At 48.1% G+C, this 19,507-nt stretch overlaps 1 protein-coding gene across 2 annotated transcripts in view; it reads right to left on the bottom strand.

Moving 5' to 3' along the window:
• The window catches only part of PRIM1 (DNA primase subunit 1), a 220,785-nt gene that overhangs the window by 48,972 nt on the left and 152,306 nt on the right, over positions 1–19,507 (bottom strand). For both annotated transcript variants that reach the window (XM_063952487.1, XM_063952486.1), the window contains exon 10: positions 15,918–15,987. In XM_063952487.1, the coding sequence (XP_063808557.1) occupies positions 15,918–15,987 (70 nt within the window). The remainder of the gene's footprint in view (positions 1–15,917; positions 15,988–19,507) is intronic.

The raw sequence follows: 19,507 nt of genomic DNA, 5'->3' as shown, positions 1-19,507 counted from the left end.
TATGAAAGGATGAGACCACCTTAGGTAAAATTTGAGGACGGGTCCGCAATTCCGCTCTATCCATATGGAAAACCAGATAGGGGCTTTTATGTGATAAAGCCGCCAATTCCGAAACTCGCCTAGCCGAAGCCAAGGCTAACAACACGACCACCTTCCAAGTGAGATATTTCAACTCCACTGTCTTAAGTGGTTCAAACCAATGTGACTTAAGGAAACTTAACACCACGTTAAGGTCCCAAGGCGCCACCGGAGGTACAAAAGGAGGCTGAATATGCAGTACTCCCTTCACAAAAGTCTGTACTTCAGGTAAAGAGGCCAATTCCTTTTGAAAGAAAATGGATAAGGCCGAAATCTGAACTTTAATGGAGCCTAACTTTAGGCCCAAATTCACTCCAGTCTGTAGGAAGTGAAGAAAACGGCCTAGATGGAATTCTTCCGTAGAAGCATTCCTGGCCTCACACCAAGAAACATATTTACGCCATATTCGGTGATAATGTTTAGATGTCACGTCCTTCCTAGCCTTTATTTACGTAGGAATAACCTCATCCGGAATACCTTTTTCCGCTAGGATCCGGCGTTCAACCGCCTTGCCGTCAAACGCAGCCGCGGTAAGTCTTGGAACAGACAGGGACCTTGTTGTAACAGGTCCTGCCTTAGAGGAAGAGGCCACGGATCTTCTGTGAGCATTTCCTGCAGATCCGGATACCAGGTCCTTCGTGGCCAATCCGGAAATATGAGTATTGTTCTCACTCCTCTTTTTCTTATTATCCTCAACACCTTGGGTATGAGAGGAAGAGGAGGAAACACATAGACCGACTGGAGCACCCACGGTGTCACTAGGGCGTCCACAGCTACCGCCTGAGGGTCTCTTGACCTGGCGAAATACCTTTGTAGCTTTTTGTTGAGACGGGACGCCATCATGTCTATTTGGGGCAGTCCCCACCGACTTGCAATCTGCGCAAAGGCTTCTTGATGAAGTCCCCACTCTCCCGGATGCAGGTCGTGTCTGCTGAGGAAGTCTGCTTCCCAGTTGTCCACTCCCGGAATGAACACTGCTGACAGAGCGCTTATATGATTCTCCGCCCAGCAAAGAATTCTGGTGGCTTCCGCCATTGCCACCCTGCTCCTTGTGCCGCCTTGGCGGTTTACATGAGCTACTGCGGTGACGTTGGCTGACTGGATCAGAACTGGTCGATCGCGAAGTAAGATCTCCGCTTGACGTAGGGCGTTGTATATGGCCCTTAGTTCCAGGATGTTGATGTGAAGACAAGTCTCTTGACTTGACCAAAGGCCTTGGAAATTTCTTCCCTGTGTGACCGCTCCCCAACCTCGGAGGCTCGCGTCCGTGGTCATCAGGATCCAGTCCTGAATGCCGAACCTGCGGCCCTCTAGAAGGTGAGCACTTTTCAGCCACCACAGGAGAGATACTCTGGCCCTGGGGGACAGGGTGATCCGCTGATGCATTTGCAGATGTGACCCGGACCATTTGTCCAATAGGTCCCATTGGAATGTCCTTGCATGGAATCTGCCGTAGGGAATGGCTTCGTATGTCGCCATCATTTTTCCCAGGACTTCAGTGCAATGACGTATTGACACTTGTTTTGGCTTCAACAGGTTCATGACTAGAGTCATGAGTTCCTGCGCTTTTTCTGTCGGTAGAAAAATCCTCTTCTGGTCTGTGTCCAGAATCATGCCCAAGAAGGGCAGACGAGTTGCAGGATTCAGCTGCGACTTTGGAATATTGATAATTCAGCCGTGTCGCTGTAACACAGTCAGTGAAAGTGAGACGCTGTTCAGCAACTTCTCCTGTGATCTCACTTTTATGAGGAGATCGTCCAAGTACAGGATAATTGGGACACCCTGTTTTCGCAGGAGCACCATCGTTTCCGCCATTACCTTGGTGAAAATTCTCGGGGCCGTGGAAAGCCCAAATGGCAACGTCTGAAATTGGTAATGACAATCATGTACCGCAAATCTCAGGTACGCCTGATGAGGAGGATATATGGGAACATGCAGGTATGCATCCTTTATGTCCAGAGATACCATAAAATCTCGCCCTTCCAGGCTGGCGATGACCGCTCTGAGCGATTCCATCTTGAACTTGAACCGTTTTAAGTAAAGGTTCAAGGATTTTAAATTCAAAATGGGTCTGACCGAACCGTCCGGTTTCGGGACCACAAACAGAGTTGAGTAATACCCCTTCCCTCTTTGAAGCAGGGGAACCTCTACCACCACTTGTTGAAGACACAATTTGCGAATCGCATGTAACACTATCTCCCTTTCCAGGGGGGAAGTCGGTAGGGCCGATTTGAAAAACCGGCGAGGAGGCACCTCTTCGAATTCCAGCTTGTAACCCTGGGAAACAATTTCTATTGCCCAGGGATCCACCTGTGAGTGAACCCAGATGTGGCTGAACAGTCGAAGACGTGCCCCCACTGGGGCGGACTCCCTCAGGGGAGCCCCAGCGTCATGCGGTGGATTTTGCAGAGGCCGGGGAGGACTTCTGTTCCTGGGAACTAGCTGTGTTATGCAGCTTCTTCCCTCTGCCAAGAAAGGACGATCCACATACTCTCTTGCTTTTATTGGAACGAAAGGACTGCATTTGATAATGAGGCGCTTTCTTAGATTGTGAGGGAATATATGGCAAAAAATTCGATTTACCTGCCGTAGCGACGAAGTCCGAGAGGCCCTCTCCAAACAATTCCTCACCCTTGTAAGGCAACAACTCCATATGTCTCTTGGAGTCGGCATCACATGACCACTGTCGGGTCCATAAGACACGCCTAGCAGAAACAGACATAGCGTTTATCCTTGAACCCAGTAAACTAATGTCTCTTTGAGCATCCATCATATATAAGACAGCATCTTTTATATGCCCTAGAGTCATTAAAATGGTATCCTTATCAAGGGTCTCAATATCCGCTGATAATGAATCTGTCCATGCTGCTACAGCACTACAAACCCAGGCCGACGCAATAGCCGGTCTGAGTAACGTACCAGAATGTGAGTAAATGGACTTCAAGGTAACCTCCTGCTTGCGGTCAGCAGGATCCTTGAGGGTAGCCGTATCCTGGGATGGAAGCGCTATCTTTTTTGATAAGCGCGTCAAAGCTTTGTCTACCCTAGGGGAGGATTCCCACCGGATTCTGTAGTTTTTTGTCTGGAGTTTCCCACGCTTTTTCGCATAATTCGTTCAGCTCATGTGATGAGGGAAAGATGACCTCAGGTTTCTTTCCCTTATACATGTGTACCCTCGTGTCAGGGACAGGGGGTTCCTCAGTGACATGCAAAACATCTTCTATTGCGATAATCATATATCGAATACATTTAGCCACCTTTGGCTGTAATGTTGCATCATCGTAGTCGACACTGGAGTCTGAATCCGTGTCGGTATCTATGTCAACTATTTGGGATAGTGGGCGCTTCTGAGACACACACAGGGAAACTCTTATCTGAAGACAGTTTCCCCACCAGGCCCTTTGGAGAGACAGAGAGAGAGAGAGTATGCCAGCACACACCCCAGCGCTATATGACCCAGGAAAAAACACAGTATGTTTACCCAGTAGCGCTTTTGTTATGTATATGCGCCAATTATGTGCCCCCCCTCTACTTTAAAACCCTTCTTTCACCGTGTGTTAAGCAGGGGAGCGTCCGGGGAGCTTCCTCTCAGCGGTGCTGTGGAGAAAAATGGCGCTGGTGAGTGCTAAGGGAGAAGCCCCGCCCCCTCGGCGGCGGGCTTCTGTCCCGCTCAAATTTCTCAATAACATGGCGGGGGCTCTTTATATACACGTACAGTGCACAGCTGTACATGTATATATCTATATATGCCACAGGAGAGGTTTATATTGCTGCCCAGGGCGCCCCCCCTCCCCCTGCACCCTTACAGTGACCGAGGTGTGTGAGGTGAATGGGAGCAATGGCGCACAGCTGCAGTGCTGTGCGTTACCTCTATGAAGATCAAGGTGTCTTCTGCCGCCTCTGATGTTCTTTTCCTCAATACTCACCCAACTTCAATCTTCCGGCTCTGCGAGGAGGACGGCGGCGCGGCTCTGGGACAGACGGCTAGGGTGAGACCTGCGTACCGATCCCTCTGGAGCTAATGGTGTCCAGTAGCCTAAGAAACAGAGCCCTGAAACTCAGAGAAGTGGGTCTGTTTCTCTCTCCTCAGTCCCTCGATACAGGGAGTCTGTTGCCAGCAGGCTCCCTGAACATAAAAAACCTAACTAAAATGCTTTCTTTACAGGAAACTCAGGAGAGCTCCTGAAATGCACCCTGTCTCCACTGGGCACAGTATCAAACTGAGGTCTGGAGGAGGGGCATAGAGGGAGGAGCCAGTGCACACCCAGAGTTAAAGTCTTTCTTAAAGTGCCCATGTCTCCTGCGGAGCCCGTCTATCCCCATGGTCCTTACGGAGTCCCCAGCATCCTCTAGGACGTTAGAGAAAAAAAAAATCTATTTTTGGACAGCAAAAATTTTTCTTGCAAGTTTAATAGATTATTTAGCTGTGACCACTAGCACTCGTCTACAGTGCTACTCAGTGGCAATTTAGCAACAGAGTGAATACAGTGGTATATGCTGGCCCAAGTAGAAGAAAATAGGATTTTGGTACTTACCAGGTAAATCCTTTTCTTTGAATCCATAGGGGGCACTGGAGTACTCTTGGGATATGGACGGTGTTAGCAAGGACTGGGCACTGAATATTCAAATTTCAGTAACTCTCCTCCCCTCCATACTCCCCGAATACCTCAGTGTTTTTTCCTGAGGCGAACAGGATAGAGAGGATGAACAATGGAGAATTACCTATAATATTATAACATAACGGACAACAATAAAGTTGACACATAACGTAACTGACAACTAACCAGTTGACACCATAACCGATAAATCGGTGAGAATGTGTTACCGTAAGATCCCCTGAACTTACCACAACCAGGTAAAACTGCTCTGGGTGGGCGTCCAGTGCCCCCTATGGATTCAAAGAAAAGGATTTACCTGGTAAGTACCAAAATCCTATTTTCTTTTTCATCCACTAGGGGTCACTGGAGTACTGTTGGGACGTACCAAAGCTTCCCTCGTGGGCGGGAGAGCTGTTTGGAACCTGTAACACTAGGCGACCAAAGCTAGATGCTGATGCCGCAAACATATTAAACTTGTAAAAGCGCACAAACGTGTGCACTGATGACTATGTAGCCGCACGGCAATTCTGCGTCGTAAAAACCCCACGACCAGCTGCCCCTGAAGTTTCCACAGAACGTGTGGAATGATCTGTTACTGATGTAGGCGGCTGTAACCTAGCATAAAGGTAAGCCTGACGTATGGTCAGTATAATCCATCTGGATAAGGTCTGCTTAGAAGCTGGCCAACCCATTTTGGCAGCATCATAGAGAACAAACAACGTATCCGTCTTACAAACTGTAGACGTTCGGGATACATAAACGCGTAATGCGCATATCACATCCAAAGTTCCAGATTGTCCTGTTAACACAGGAACTACTATTGGTTGATTGATTGATGTGAACATATGACACTACCTTTTGCCAGAAAGCGGGATTCGTACGAAGCTCCGCTCTGTTATCATGAAACCCTACAAACAATGGCTTGCATGCCAATACACCCAAATCTGAAACACGCCTTGCCGAAGCGAAGGCTAGGAGAAAAACTCGTTTTCCAAGTGAGGAAACTTAACATCCACTTGATGTAAGGGTTCAAAGTATGAAGCTGTACAAAATCTAAAACCAGATTCAAGTCCCATGGCGCTGTAGGTGGAATGAATGGAGGCTGTACTCTGAGAACACCTTGCAGAAAAGGTGTGTGAGACGGCAATAGAGCCAATATTCTTTGAAAGTACATTGACAAAGCAGATACCTGCACTTTAGTGTAGATAAACGCAGTCCTCCATCTAACCCCGTTTGTAGAAATAACAAAAGACGGGATAACTTGAAAGATGATGTCGGAAACTTCCGAGCTTCACACCAACCTATGTAGGCACGCCAAATCCTGTAATAATGAGCTGTCGTAACTGGCTTCCTAGCTCGTAACATGGTTGTTGTAACCGATAGTGGAATGCCCTCTCTTCTTAAGAGGGCGGTCTCAACAGCCACCCCTTCAAACGCATCCGCGCTAAATCGGGGTAAAGAAATGGACCCTGTTGTAACAGGTCCGGACGTAGCGGAAGCGGCCAAGGATCGTCTGCGAGTAAGCAACAGAGAGGGCAGCGGAAACGGTGGAAACAGACACCCGAGGCTGTACGGCCACGCAATCGTGAGAGCATCCACTGCCACTGCCTTTGGATCTCGCGTTCTGGACACATACTGGCTTTTGGTGATTGTGGCGAGATGTCATCCGGTCCACTTGAAGGTAACCCCACCTCTGGACCAACATGTGAAACACTTCTGGATTTAATGCCCATTCTCCTGGATGAAAATCCCGATGGCTGAGATCCTCCGCCTCCCAGTTGTCCATTCTCGTAATGAACACTACCGCCAATATCACTTAGTGATGTTCGGCCCAATTGAGGATTCGAGCTACTTCCCGCATTGCCATGCGGCTTCTCTTTCCCCTTTGTTTATTGATGTACGCGACCGCCGTTGCGTTGTCTGACTGCACTTGGACCGTCTGAGACCGCAGCAAGTGCACTACTTGTCGTAGCACATTGTAAACTAGTCGGAGTTCTAGGACATTTATAGACAGCAATCTGTCGTGATCCTCCCAGAGACCCTGGAGCTGACAATTTTGAACTACAGCTCCCCAACCTCTGAGACTCGCGTCTGTGATTAGAACTATCCAATTCCAGACGCCTAACCGATTTCCTGCGGTTAGATTGTGTACTTGGAGCCACCAGAGTACAGAAACTCTGGCCCGTGGAGACAACCTCACCCTCTAGTGTATCTGCAGATGCGAGGCCGACCACTGTGCGAGCCCATGCAGTTGAAAAGGAAGTGAGTGAAATCTTCCGAACAGAAGCGCTTTGAAAGCCGCCACTATTGTGCCTAACAGGCGAATGCACATACATACCGAGGCTTGAGCACTAATCGTACCAGATGACGAATAGTCTGTACTTTCTGTTCTGGTAGACAAATTCCTCGATCTACCGTATCGAGAATCATTCCTAGGAAATGAAGTCGTTGAGACGGAATCCGATGTGAGTTCTTGAAGATGACAAACCAACAGTGCTGAACCAGCACATTGTACCTTAGCAACGCATGTTGAAGGCGCATTTGGTTGAGACGGAGCTTTGATGAGCAAATCGTCTAAGTACGGAACTATTATCACTTACAGGAATATGAGATGAGCCATCAAAACATACATCACTTTGGTGAATACCCTAAGCGCTGACGAGAGGGCAAACGGTAGAGCCTGAAACTGATAATGGATCTGCCGTATTGCAAATGCAAGAACCTCTGATGAGGTGGCCAAATCGGAATGTGTAAGTACGCATCCTCGAGATCCAGCGCAATCATGAATTCCTGTGGCTCTAAACCTGCAAGTACTGTCCGCAGAGATTCCATCTTGAATCTGTAGCAAGTATGCAGTATTGGCCTGACCAAGCCATCCGGCTTTGGTACCACAACAGACTGGAATAATAACCGTGACCTTGTTGGTGTACAGGAACCGGAATCAAAACTGCTGACTCCAGCAGAGAGTCTGTCGAACTCTTATCTTTTAACACTAAATTGCGGATCCACCCGTCTGTGGATATCTGCAACCATGCCAAATGAAACGTCTGAAGGCGTGCTCCCACAACTGGAGAACCGAGATGGGCTGGGAGGCCGTCATGCCACTGGCTTGCCGGTAACCTTAGCGTCCGGACTACTGGCGTTGGTTTGTTGAAAACCACGTCCTCGACCACGCCTACCAGGCGTGGCTGTTTGTCTACCACGGCCTCGAAAGGGCTGAGGTCTAAAGGATTCGAACGCTGGTCCAGAGTATCCCGTGAAAAATACCTTTGTCCAAATCAGGACCAAACAACCTTCGCATAAGGTAATGCTTCTCTCGACCTTTGCCTCCGCCTGCTAAAGGACGCAGCCAGAGCGCTTGTCGTGCCACAACGAGTGACGCTGAAAAGCGAGAACTGACTAGGCAGACATCCGTAGAAGCTGTACATAGATAATCAGCAGCTTCGCAGATTTGATCAGCGAGAAGCATAAGGTGGACGTTTTGTAGGGCGGACCTGAGTCCTGTTATCCAGACAAGCAACGCCATAGTTACCCAAATGCCAACCAAACACGGTCGAAGCAACACCCCTGCTGCTGTATACAGCGACTGTAGCATAGCTCCCATGGAGATGTCACTGACTGTGGAAACGGGTAACTAGACTGAAATCGTCGAGGTTTAGAAACCTGTGTATCAGGATCATATTAACATCTTATTTAGAGATTCCACGCTGGAGATCTGTGGCCAAGTTAAGACCACCTTATAAATTGTCCGAGCCTCTTCAGTCCCTGTAAACTTCAGAGACTGACGCACCCACACTATCTGACTGTTGGTCTATTCACCCTTCTCACATTCATCTTGCGCAGTTAGGCCTGGCATAGAATCGTCAGGATTGCAACATAGCAGAAACTGGGAATTTATAAGGCAAATGAAAACTATCTTTGCAAAATAGGAGATGAAAATAAGAATTTACTTACCGATAATTCTATTTCTCGTAGTCCGTAGTGGATGCTGGGAACTCCGTAAGGACCATGGGGAATAGCGGCTCCGCAGGAGACAGGGCACATCTAAAGAAAGCTTTAGGATCACCTGGTGTGCACTGGCTCCTCCCCCTATGACCCTCCTCCAAGCCTCAGTTAGGATACTGTGCCCGGACGAGCGTACACAATAAGGAAGGATTTTGAATCCCGGGTAAGACTCATACCAGCCACACCAATCACACTGTACAACTTGTGATCTGAACCCAGTTAACAGCATGATAATAGAGAAGCCTCTCGAAAAGATGGCTCACTACAACAATAACCCGAATTTTTTGGTAACAATAATTATGTACCAGTATTGCAGACAATCCGCACTTGGGATGGGCGCCCAGCATCCACTACGGACTACGAGAAATAGAATTATCGGTAAGTAAATTCTTATTTTCTCTGACGTCCTAGTGGATGCTGGGAACTCCGTAAGGACCATGGGGATTATACCAAAGCTCCCAAACGGGCGGGAGAGTGCGGATGACTCTGCAGCCCCCAATGAGAGAACTCCCGGTCCTCCTCAGCCAGGGTAACAAATTTGTAGGATTTTACAAACGTATTTGCTCCTGACCAAGTAACTGCTCGGCAAAGTTGTAAAGCCGAGACCCCTCGGGCAGCTGCCCAAGATGAGCCCACCTTCCTTGTGGAGTGGGCATTTACAGATTTTTGGCTGTGGCAGGCCTGCCACAGAATGTGCAAGCTGAATTGTACTACAAATCCAACGAGCAATAGTCTGCTTAAAAGCAGGAGCACCCAGCTAGTTGGGTGCATAGAGGATAAACAGCGAGTCAGATTTCCTGACTCCAGCCGTCCTGGAAACATATATTTTCCGGGTCCTGACAACGTCTAGCAACTTGGAGTCCTCCAAGTCCCTAGTAGCCGCAGGCACCACAATAGGTTTGGTTCAGGTGAACGCTGAAACCACCCTAGGGAGAAACTGAGGACGAGTCCTCAATTCCGCCCTGTCCGAATGGAAAATCAGATAAGGGCTTTTACAGGATAAAGCCACCAATTCTGACACGCGCCTGGCCCAGGCCAGAGCCAACAGCATGACCACTTTTTCTGTGAGATATTTTAACTCCACAGATTTAAGTGTGTCAAACCAATGTGACTTTTGGAACCCAAAAACCACCTGGAGATCCCAAAAGTGCCACTAAAGGCACAAAAGGAGGCTGTATATGCAGTACCCCTTTAACAAATGTCTGAACTTCAGGGACTGAAGCTAGTTCTTTTTTGGAAGAAAATTGACAGAGCCGAAATTTGAACCTTAATGGACCCCAATTTCAGGCCCATAGATACTCCTGTTTGCAGGAAATGTAGGAATCGACCCAGTTGAATTTCCTCCGTCGAGCCTTACTGGCCTCGCACCACGCAACATATTTTCGCCAATTGCGGTGATAATGTTTTGCGGTTACATCCTTCCTGGCTTTGATCAGGATAGGGAAGACTTCATCCGGAATGCCTTTTTCCTTCAGGATCCGGCGTTCAACCGCCATGCCGTCAACGCAGCCGCGGTAAGTCTTGGAACAGACAAGGTCCTTGCTGGAGCAGGACCCTTCTTAGAGGTAGAGGCTACGGATCCTCCGTGAGCATCTCTTGAAGTTCCGGTTACCAATTCCTTCTTGGCCAATCCGGAGCCACTAATATAGTGCTTACTCCTCTCCATCTTATCAATCTCAGTACCTTGGGTATGAGAGGCAGAGGAGGGAACCCATACACTGATTGGTACACCCACGGTGTTACCAGAGCATCTACAGCTATTGCCTGAGGGTCCCTTGACGTGGCGCAATACCTGTCGAGTTTTTCCCAACGGTTTATAATCATGTGGAAGACTTCTGGGTGAAGTCCTTACTCTCCCGGGTGGAGGTCGTGCTGAGGAAAACTGCTTCCCAGTTGTCCACTCCCGGAATGAAAACTGCTGACAGTGCTATCACATGGTTTTTCGCCCCGCGAAGAATCCTTGCAGCTTCTGCCATTGCCCTCCTGCTTCTTGTGGCACCCTGTCTGTTTACGTGGGTGACTGCCGTAATGTTGTCCGACTGGATCAACACCGGCTGACCTTGAAGCAGAGGTCTTGCTAAGCTTAGAGCATTGTAAATGGCCCTTAGCTTCAGGACATTTATGTGAAGTGATGTCTCCAGGCTTGACCATAAGCCCTGGATATTCCTTCCCTGTGTGACTGCTCCCCAGCCTCGCAGGCTGGCATCCGTGGCCACCAGGACCCAGTCCCGCATGCCGAATCTGCGGCCCTCTAGAAGATGAGCACTCTGCAACCACCACAGGAGGGATACCCTTGTCCCTGGTGACAGGGTTATCCGCTGAAGCATCTGAAGATGCGACCCGGACCATTTGTCCAGTAGGTTCCACTGGAAAGTCTTGCGTGGAATCTGCCGAATGGGATTGCTTCGTAGGAAGCCACCATTTTTACCCAGAACCCTTGTGCATTGATGCACTGAGACTTGGTTCGGTTTTAGGAGGTTCCTGACTAGCTCGGATAACTCCCTGGCTTTCTCCTCCGGGAGAAACACCTTCTTTCTGGACTGTGTCCAGGATCATCCCTAGGAACAGAAGACAAGTCGTCGGAACCAGCTGCGATTTTGGAATATTGAGAATCCAATCGTGCTGCCGCAACACTACCTGAGGTAGTGCTACACCGATCTCCAACTGTTCCCTGGATCTCACCCTTATCAGGGAATCGTCCAAGTAAAGGATAACTAAAATTCCCTTCCTTCGAAGGAATATCATCATTACGGTCATTACTTCAGTAAAGACCCGGGGTGCCGTGGACCATCCCTACGGCAGCGTCTGAACTGATAGTGACAGTTCTGTACCATAACCTGAGATACCCTTGGTGAGAAGGGTAAATTTTGACATGAAGGTAAGCATCCTTGATGTCCCGAGACATCATGTAGTCCCCTTCTTCCAGGTTTGCAATCACTGCTCTGAGTGACTCAATTTTGAATTTGAACCTCTGTATGTAAGTGTTCAAAGATTTTAGATTTTAGATTTTAAAATCGGTCTCACCGAGCCGTCTGGCTTCGGTACCACAATAGTGTGGAATAATACCCCGTTCCCTGTTGCAGGAGGGGTACCTTAATTATCACCTGCTGGGAATACAGCTTGTGAATGGCTTCCAAAACTGCCTCCCTGTCAGCGGGAGACGTCGGTAAAACAGACTTTTGGAAACGGCGAGGGGAATACGTCTCGAATTCCAATTTGTACCCCTGAAATATTACCTGAAGGATCCAGGGGTCTACTTGCGAGTGAGCCCACTGCGCACTGAAATTCATTGAGAACGGGCCCCCACCGTGCCTGAACTTGTAAAGCCCTAGCGTCATACTGAGAGCTTGGCAGAGGCGGAAAAGGGTTTCTGTTCCTGGGAACTGGCTGATCTCTGCAGCCATTTTCCTCTCCCTCTGTCACGAGCAGAAAAGAGGAAGCCTTTTGTCCGCTTGCCAACCAGGACTGCGCCTGATAATACGGCGTCTTATTTTGAGAGGCGACCTGGGGTACATTCCCTTTTTTGTTAAGGCAATACTTCCAAATGCCGTTTGGAATCCGCATCACCTGACCACTTTACTGGTATAATTGGACAACGCACTTGTACTTGATGCCAGTCGGCAAATATTCCGCTGTGCATCATGCATATATAGAAATGCATCTTTTAATTGCTCTATAGGCAATAATATACTGTCCTTATCTAGGATATCAAATTTCCAGTCAGGGAATCCGACCACGCCAACCCAGCACTGCACATCCAGGCTGAGGCGATTGCTGGTCGCAGTATAACACCAGTATGTGTGTAAATACATTTTAGGACACCCTCCTGCTTTCTATCAGCAGGATCCCTAAGGGCGGCCATCTCCAGAGAGGGTAGAGCCCTTGTTCTTACAAGCGTGTGAGCGCCTTATCCCCCCTAGGGGGTGTTTCCCAACGCACCCTAACCTCTGGCGGGAAAAGGTATACTGCCAATAACTTTTTAGAAATTATCAATTGTTATCGGGGGGAAACCCACGCATCATCACACACCTCATTTTATTTCTCAGATTCAGGAAAACTACAGGAAGTTTTTCCTCACCAAACATAATACCCCTTTTTTTGGTGGTATTTATATTATCAGAAGAGTGTAAACTTTTTCCATTGCCTCAATCATGCAATGTGTGGCCCTATTGGAAATCACGGTTGTCTCTTCACCGTCGACACAGGAGTCAGTATCCGTGTCGGCGTCTGTATCTGAGGTAACGGGCGCTTTAGAGCCCCTGTATGAGACGTCTGGACATGCACAAGCTGAGTAGCCGGCTGTCTCATGTCAACCACTGTCTTTTATACAAAGCTGACACTGTCACGCAATTTCAACAGTACATCCACTCAGGTGTCGACCCCCCAGGGGGTGACAACACTATTACAGACACTCTACTCCGTCTCCTCATCATTTTTCTCCTCATACATGTCGACACAAACGTACCGACACACAGCACACACACAGGGAATGCTCTGATAGAGGACAGGACCCCACTAGCCCTTTGGGGAGACAGAGGGAGAGTTTGCCAGCACACACCAGAGCGCTATATATATACAGGGATAACCTTATATAAGTGTTTTTCCCTTTATAGCTGCTGTATTGTTTATACTGCGCCTAATTTGTGCCCCCCTCTCTTTTTTAACCCCTTTCTGTAGTGTAGTGACTGCAGGGGAGAGCCAGGGAGGGAAACTGAGCTGTGAGGGAAAATGGCGCCAGTGTGCTGAGGAGATAGGCTCCGCCCCTTTCTCGGCGTCCTTATCATCCGTTTTCTTGTATGTTTTGGCAGGGGTTAAATGCATCCATATAGCCCAGGAGTTATATGTGATGCATTTATTTTAGCCATAAAAGGTTTTCTATCGATTTATTGCGTCTCAGGGCGCTGCCCCCCCAGCGCCCTGCACCCTCAGTGACCGGAGTGTGAAGTGTGCTGAGAGCAATGGCGCACAGCTGCGGTGCTGTGCGCCTACCTTTATCTGAAGACAGGAAAGTCTTCTGCCGCCGATTTTTCCGGACCTCTTCGCTCTTCTGGCTCTGTAAGGGGGCCGGCGGCGCGGCTCCGGTGACCCATCCAGGCTGAACCTGTGATCGTCCCTCTGGAGCTAATGTCCAGTAGCCTAAGAAGCCCAATCCACTCTGCACGCAGGTGAGTTCGCTTCTTCTCCCCTTAGTCCCTCGATGCAGTGAGCCTGTTGCCAGCAGGTCTCACTGAAAATAATAAACCTAAACTAAAACTTTCACAAAGAGCTCAGGAGAGCCCCTAGTGTGCACCCTTCTCGTCGGGCACAGAAAATCTAACTGAGGCTTGGAGGAGGGTCATAGGGGGAGGAGCCAGTGCACACCAGGTGATCCTAAAGCTTTCTTTAGATGTGCCCGGTCTCCTGCGGAGCCGCTATTCCCCATGGTCCTTACGGAGTTCCCAGCATCCACTAGGACGTCAGAGAAATGGGAGTATAACATATACTGTGCATGTGGTAGAACTCACCGGGAACCCACTGGTACAGTGCAGTGAAACAACTTTTCCGTCTTTGCTGGTGACTGACTTATTATGTAACCAGACAAATAAATAGACAAAGACAAACCAATTCCACCTCAGTAAAATTGCTGTATATGGTCAAAGTGCAGTGCACGTGGCCAGACCATAAGAAACCTGATCCAAAAATTCCTACCAACACCCCTGCGCCATCCGGTGGAGCAGTGTTGTAGGACAGGAACGTTCTGGAAAAGAAACAGAAAGTATGATTAAAATGGCCTCCAGCCATGTGCTTATAGTCAAAGAACATATAGCATATTTCGTTACATGACCATATATATATATATATATATATATATATATATACATACATACAGTATTTTATATACATTTTCTATGGTATAACATTGTCTATGGTATAACAAGTGCTACACGAATGCATATATAACACAATGCAGCCCCTTCTTTAGCATAGGTTGTCTATTGCTGCTGCTGTGGCATAATCTCTCCCCCCTGCAGCTGCGCTACAAGTAATAGGGACAGGGAAACTCCTGACTGCCCAGCATGAGCCCACTAGTTACTAGAGGGCTGTTTTACAGAGACAGACCGCGGCAGCAGTGTGCACTGTCCGCGGTCTGAGTGATCAGAGCGCCGGCAGCCCCCCCCCCTCCCCCCTTGCTACCCTTAGTGTGTGCAGGGAGCGCTGGCAGTGCCGAGCTGCCGGCCGTTATTGAGACAGAACGCGGCAGCAGTGAACGCTGTCCGCGGTCTGAGCAGTTACCTTCCCCATAGCCTCCGGCCATTACAGGAACAGACCGCGGCAGCACTGAACGCTGTCCGCAGTCTGATTGCATTACAGGCAGGGAGCGCTGAGAACGGCGCTTGCAGCGGCCGTCCAGCGCGTCCCTCGGAAGGGCGGCCGGGAATAGGGGAGCGGCGGCGGGGAGCTGAAAACAGCGGTGGCGGGGACGGAGCAGCGGGATGGCCCACATAGCAGTCCCCCCACCCGGCGGGGCGGCAGCGTGAGCTGACCGCCCCTGTCATAAATACCTGGGTTCCTGTGCTCTGACGGGGCTTCTACAGCAAGCTCCGTTCGGCAGCCTCAGCTGAAGGTAGCTGATGTACTTGGGCTCTGATGGGGCTTCTTCCAGCAAGCGCCGTCCAGTCCTTTCTGCAGTCTCAGCTGTTGTTAGCTGAGCTGCTTGTGGCTGTGAGGGGGCTCCTTTGTGAGGCCCGACACGCCAAGAGCTGCACGCAGCAGCTTCTATAATCCCGTACCCAGAGCTTTTGTGTAACTTGGGAAGGGATTGTAATGTATAAAAAAGAAAACAAAAATGTTTAAAAGTAAAAAATGTATGTCCCCCTCTGGAGGTCCACACTTGTGCTTCCTGTCCATGTGAGCACCGAAAAAACACTGAGGTATTCGGGGAGTATGGAGGGGAGGAGAGTTACTGAAATTTGAATATTCAGTGCCCAGTCCTTGCTAACACCGTCCATATCCCAAGAGTACTCCAGTGACCCCTAGTGGATGAAAAAGAAACACTATCAAACTACTATTCAAAGTCAGCTAGTGGTGGGGAGATTGAGGGGGGAGCGAGAAAGTTCTGGCTGACTGTGGCTGTGCAACAGTGTATTGCTCCTGTTTCTGAAACAGTGGCAAATTTGAACTTGGGCTACCCTATTGCGCAAACATTAAGTGGATTTTCACATTTTTATGTTGAGAAGTGTATTGTTTGATGCCTACCTTATTGTTGGTACTGCAAATGGATCGAACTGGTCCAAATCTTTCAAATCTATTGGAACAGAAATTCGACCTGGGGGAAAAAAATAAAAAATAGTAGGGTTGAAAAAATAAATAAAAAAAAAGAATTACTGACACTAAGGGCAAAAATTATTAAGCAGCAGAGTGTAATTTCTGCCTGTTTCACAATTCAATTTACTAAGGTCAAATCCACCGCAAAAGTACACTTTAGAATAGAATATCAAAGCACCATTGATGTTTTGGACAATACAGAATTAATAGTATAGAAACCCTGGACTTATAAAGCTGTGGATTAGAAGGCTGGAATCCCACAAAAAAAATCTTTTTTTTTTTTTTTTTCTTCTTCAGGTGGCCTGCAAGTCCCAGCATGCCCGTACTTTAAGGGTTTGCTGCTGCTTGTAGTCTGTAAAAAATAAAAGTAGAGAGAAGACACTCCGGTTGTTGAAGCTATATAGATATATATATATATATATATATACACACACCAAACAGAAAACCCAGAACTCTCCTAAGCAGCTTCATTCACCTTAATGCTTTAATATACATCTAAATAAACAATGGGGTTGGTTTTGGTTTATGAATTGTACAATGCATGTAAGCTTGCGGCCCACTCCACGGGGCCCCATTTCACCGCAAGTCCTACTCTATCACAAGCTTTCACATAGATTTTATAAAAACCTGGCAACTGCTGTCTCATGGAGGAAAATGTGCTCTACTCTATCACAAACTTATGGTTTTTAAAAGGTAAGACAGTCACCAGTAGTCTGTTGGCAGGTGAGCTGTAAACCAGGTAAGCACACTTGTGTAGTTGTGTTATTTGTGTTTGTGACTGTCTTACCTTTAAAAAGCCATAAGTGTGGCAGGTAAGCTTTAAACCAGATAAGCACATTTACCTCTATGAGACAGCAGTTGCCATTTTTTTTTTTTAAATCTATGTGAAAGTTTGTGATAGAGTAGGACTTGCGGTGAAATGGGGTCCCGTGGAGTGGGCCGCAAGCTTACATGCATTGTACAATTCATAAACCAAAACCCCATTGTTTATTTAGATGTATATTAAAGCATTAAGGTGAATGAAGCTGCTTAGGAGAGTGCTGGGTTTTCTGTTTGGTATATTTGAGTTCGGTGGTCACAGCCCACCGCACCCCAACCCCTGGGAATAGCGAGTGCAGTGGTTCCTCGTGTTTGTTTATATATATATATATATATATATATATATATATATATATATATATATATATATATATATATATATATATATATATATAAAGGAGGATTTTGATACTTACCGATAAATCCCTTTTTCAGAACTTTTCGGCACAAATTCAAGACCGTGGGGTGATGATGGTGGCTTACAGGGAGCTGACACTTTTAATAATCCAAGAAGTGAAACAGGCTCCTCCGCCTCTATCCCCCATCATCCCTCAGTTATGAATAAGCTGAGAGGAGACGGGAACAAGAGAACAGAACGATACGAGGGAAGAGAGCACATAACAATCAAACAGAACAGAACAACAATGGAGGCAAGAAAACAGCAGCGGGCGGGCGGCCAGTCTCCCCTATGGCTTCCGAAAATGGGATTTATCGGTAAGTACCAAAATCCTCCTTTTTCTGTCAGCCACTAGGGGACACCGGCACAATTTCAAGACCGTGGGGCCGTCCCAAAGTTTCCCCACTGGGCGGGAGACCGTGAAGATGAAGCCACAAAAGTATCAAACCTGTACAACCTGGCAAACGTATGAATACTGGACCAAGTGGCTGCTCTACAGAGTTGAGACGTGGTAGCCCCCCTACTAGCGGCCCAGAAAGACCAAACTGAGCGTGTAGAGTGGGCCGCAATGGATAATGGAAGTCGCCAAGATTGGTGTAGATAGGCTTGACAAATAGTCAACCGAATCCAGCGGGCCAAGGTCTGTTTAGTAGCAGGCCACCCTCGCCGCGGAAGATCATAAAGCATCAGTCTTTCGTAATGGTGCTGTCCGTTCCACGTAGATCTGCAACATTCTCACTAGATCCAGAGGTGTCGTCCCAGAGGCCTCCTGTAAGGAAGGTACCACAATCGGCTGATTGATATGAAAAGCCGACACGACCTTGGGGAAAAAGAAAGCATGTGTTCTCAACTCAGCCCTATCAGGATGAAAAATCAAGTAGGGAGGATTCAAGACAAAGCACTTAATTCAGATACCCTCTGGGCTGAAGCCATGGCTAATAGAAAAACAGTCGTCCAAGTAAGATAGTTCATATTGGCGTCCTCCAAGGGTTCAAAACTGGGTGACTGCAGATAATCCAGCACCAGATTCAAGTCCCAAGGAGCTGTAGGTGGAACAAATGGGGGTTGTACCTGAAGGACCCCTTGTAGGAAAGTTTGCACATCCGGTAGGAGCTCCAGGTGTCTCTGAAAGAAAATAGATAAGGCAGATACCTGAACTTTCAGAGATCCTAGACGAAGTCTGGACTCTAAACCTGCCTGAAGAAAGAGCAAGAGACGAAAATAATCTGATTGAAACCCTTTTCGGTCACCAAGAGATAAAAGAACGCCAGATGCGATGGTAATAGGCAACAGGTTTTCGTGCATGCAACATCGTGTGAATCACACATTCCGGAATCCCTTTGCGGTCTCAAGAGCCATCCCGTAAAACGTAATCGTGGTAAATCTGGATATACGAAAGTCCCTTGTTGGAGTAGATACGTTCGCAGAGGTAAAGGCCAAGGATTGTCCGCTAGCAGAAGGCGCAGGTCTGAAAAACAAGCTCTCCTAGGCAAATTTGGTGCTACCAAGATCACTGATTGACTCCCGTTTGACTCTCTTGAGAATTCGAGACAATAGAGGAAACAAAGGAAACACGTATTCTAGGTCGTACGGTCAAGGCACGGCCAGAGCGTCTACGGCTTCCGTCTGAGGATCCCGTGTTCTGGAGATATATCGAGGAAGCTGATGATTGAGATGGGACACCATGAGATCCACCTCCAGACAACCCCAGCGCTGTGTCAGAGCGTCGAACACCTCTGGGTGAAGTGACCATTCTACCGGATGTAGATCCTGACTGCTGAGGTAGTCTGCTTCCCAATTGTCTACTCCTGGAATGAATACTGCTGAGAGGACTACAGCGTTGCGTTGGGCCCACTGGAGAATGCGCGTCACCTCTTGCATAGCTTGGCGACTGCGAGCTCCTCCCTGCTTGTTCACATCCGCTACAGCAGTCGCATTGTCCGACTGAACCTTTACCGCCTTGGATCGAAGAACTTGGGCAGCTTTTACCAGCGCACTGGAGATCGCTCTCGGTTCCAACACATTTATTGGCAACAGTGATTCCTGTGGAGACCAATGGCCCTGAAGATGGAAGTCCAACACAACCGCGCCCCATCCCCTGAGGCTGGCATCCGTCGTTAGAAGCATCCACTCCCATACACCGAACCGCCTGACCGCAGTGAGATTGTGCAGTTGGAGCAACCAAAAAAGCGAAAGTCACATCTCTGGAGTCATTCAAAATAACTGTTGAAAGTGTAGATGCGACCCCGACCATTGATGTAACAGATCCAGCTGGAAAGGATGTGAATGAAAACGGCCGAACTCC

Source organism: Pseudophryne corroboree, chromosome 2, assembly GCF_028390025.1.
Source record: "Pseudophryne corroboree isolate aPseCor3 chromosome 2, aPseCor3.hap2, whole genome shotgun sequence".
NCBI lineage: Eukaryota > Metazoa > Chordata > Amphibia > Anura > Myobatrachidae > Pseudophryne > Pseudophryne corroboree.
The sequence above is the reverse complement of the archived record's forward strand: the minus strand, read 5'-3'. Positions and strand labels throughout refer to the sequence as shown.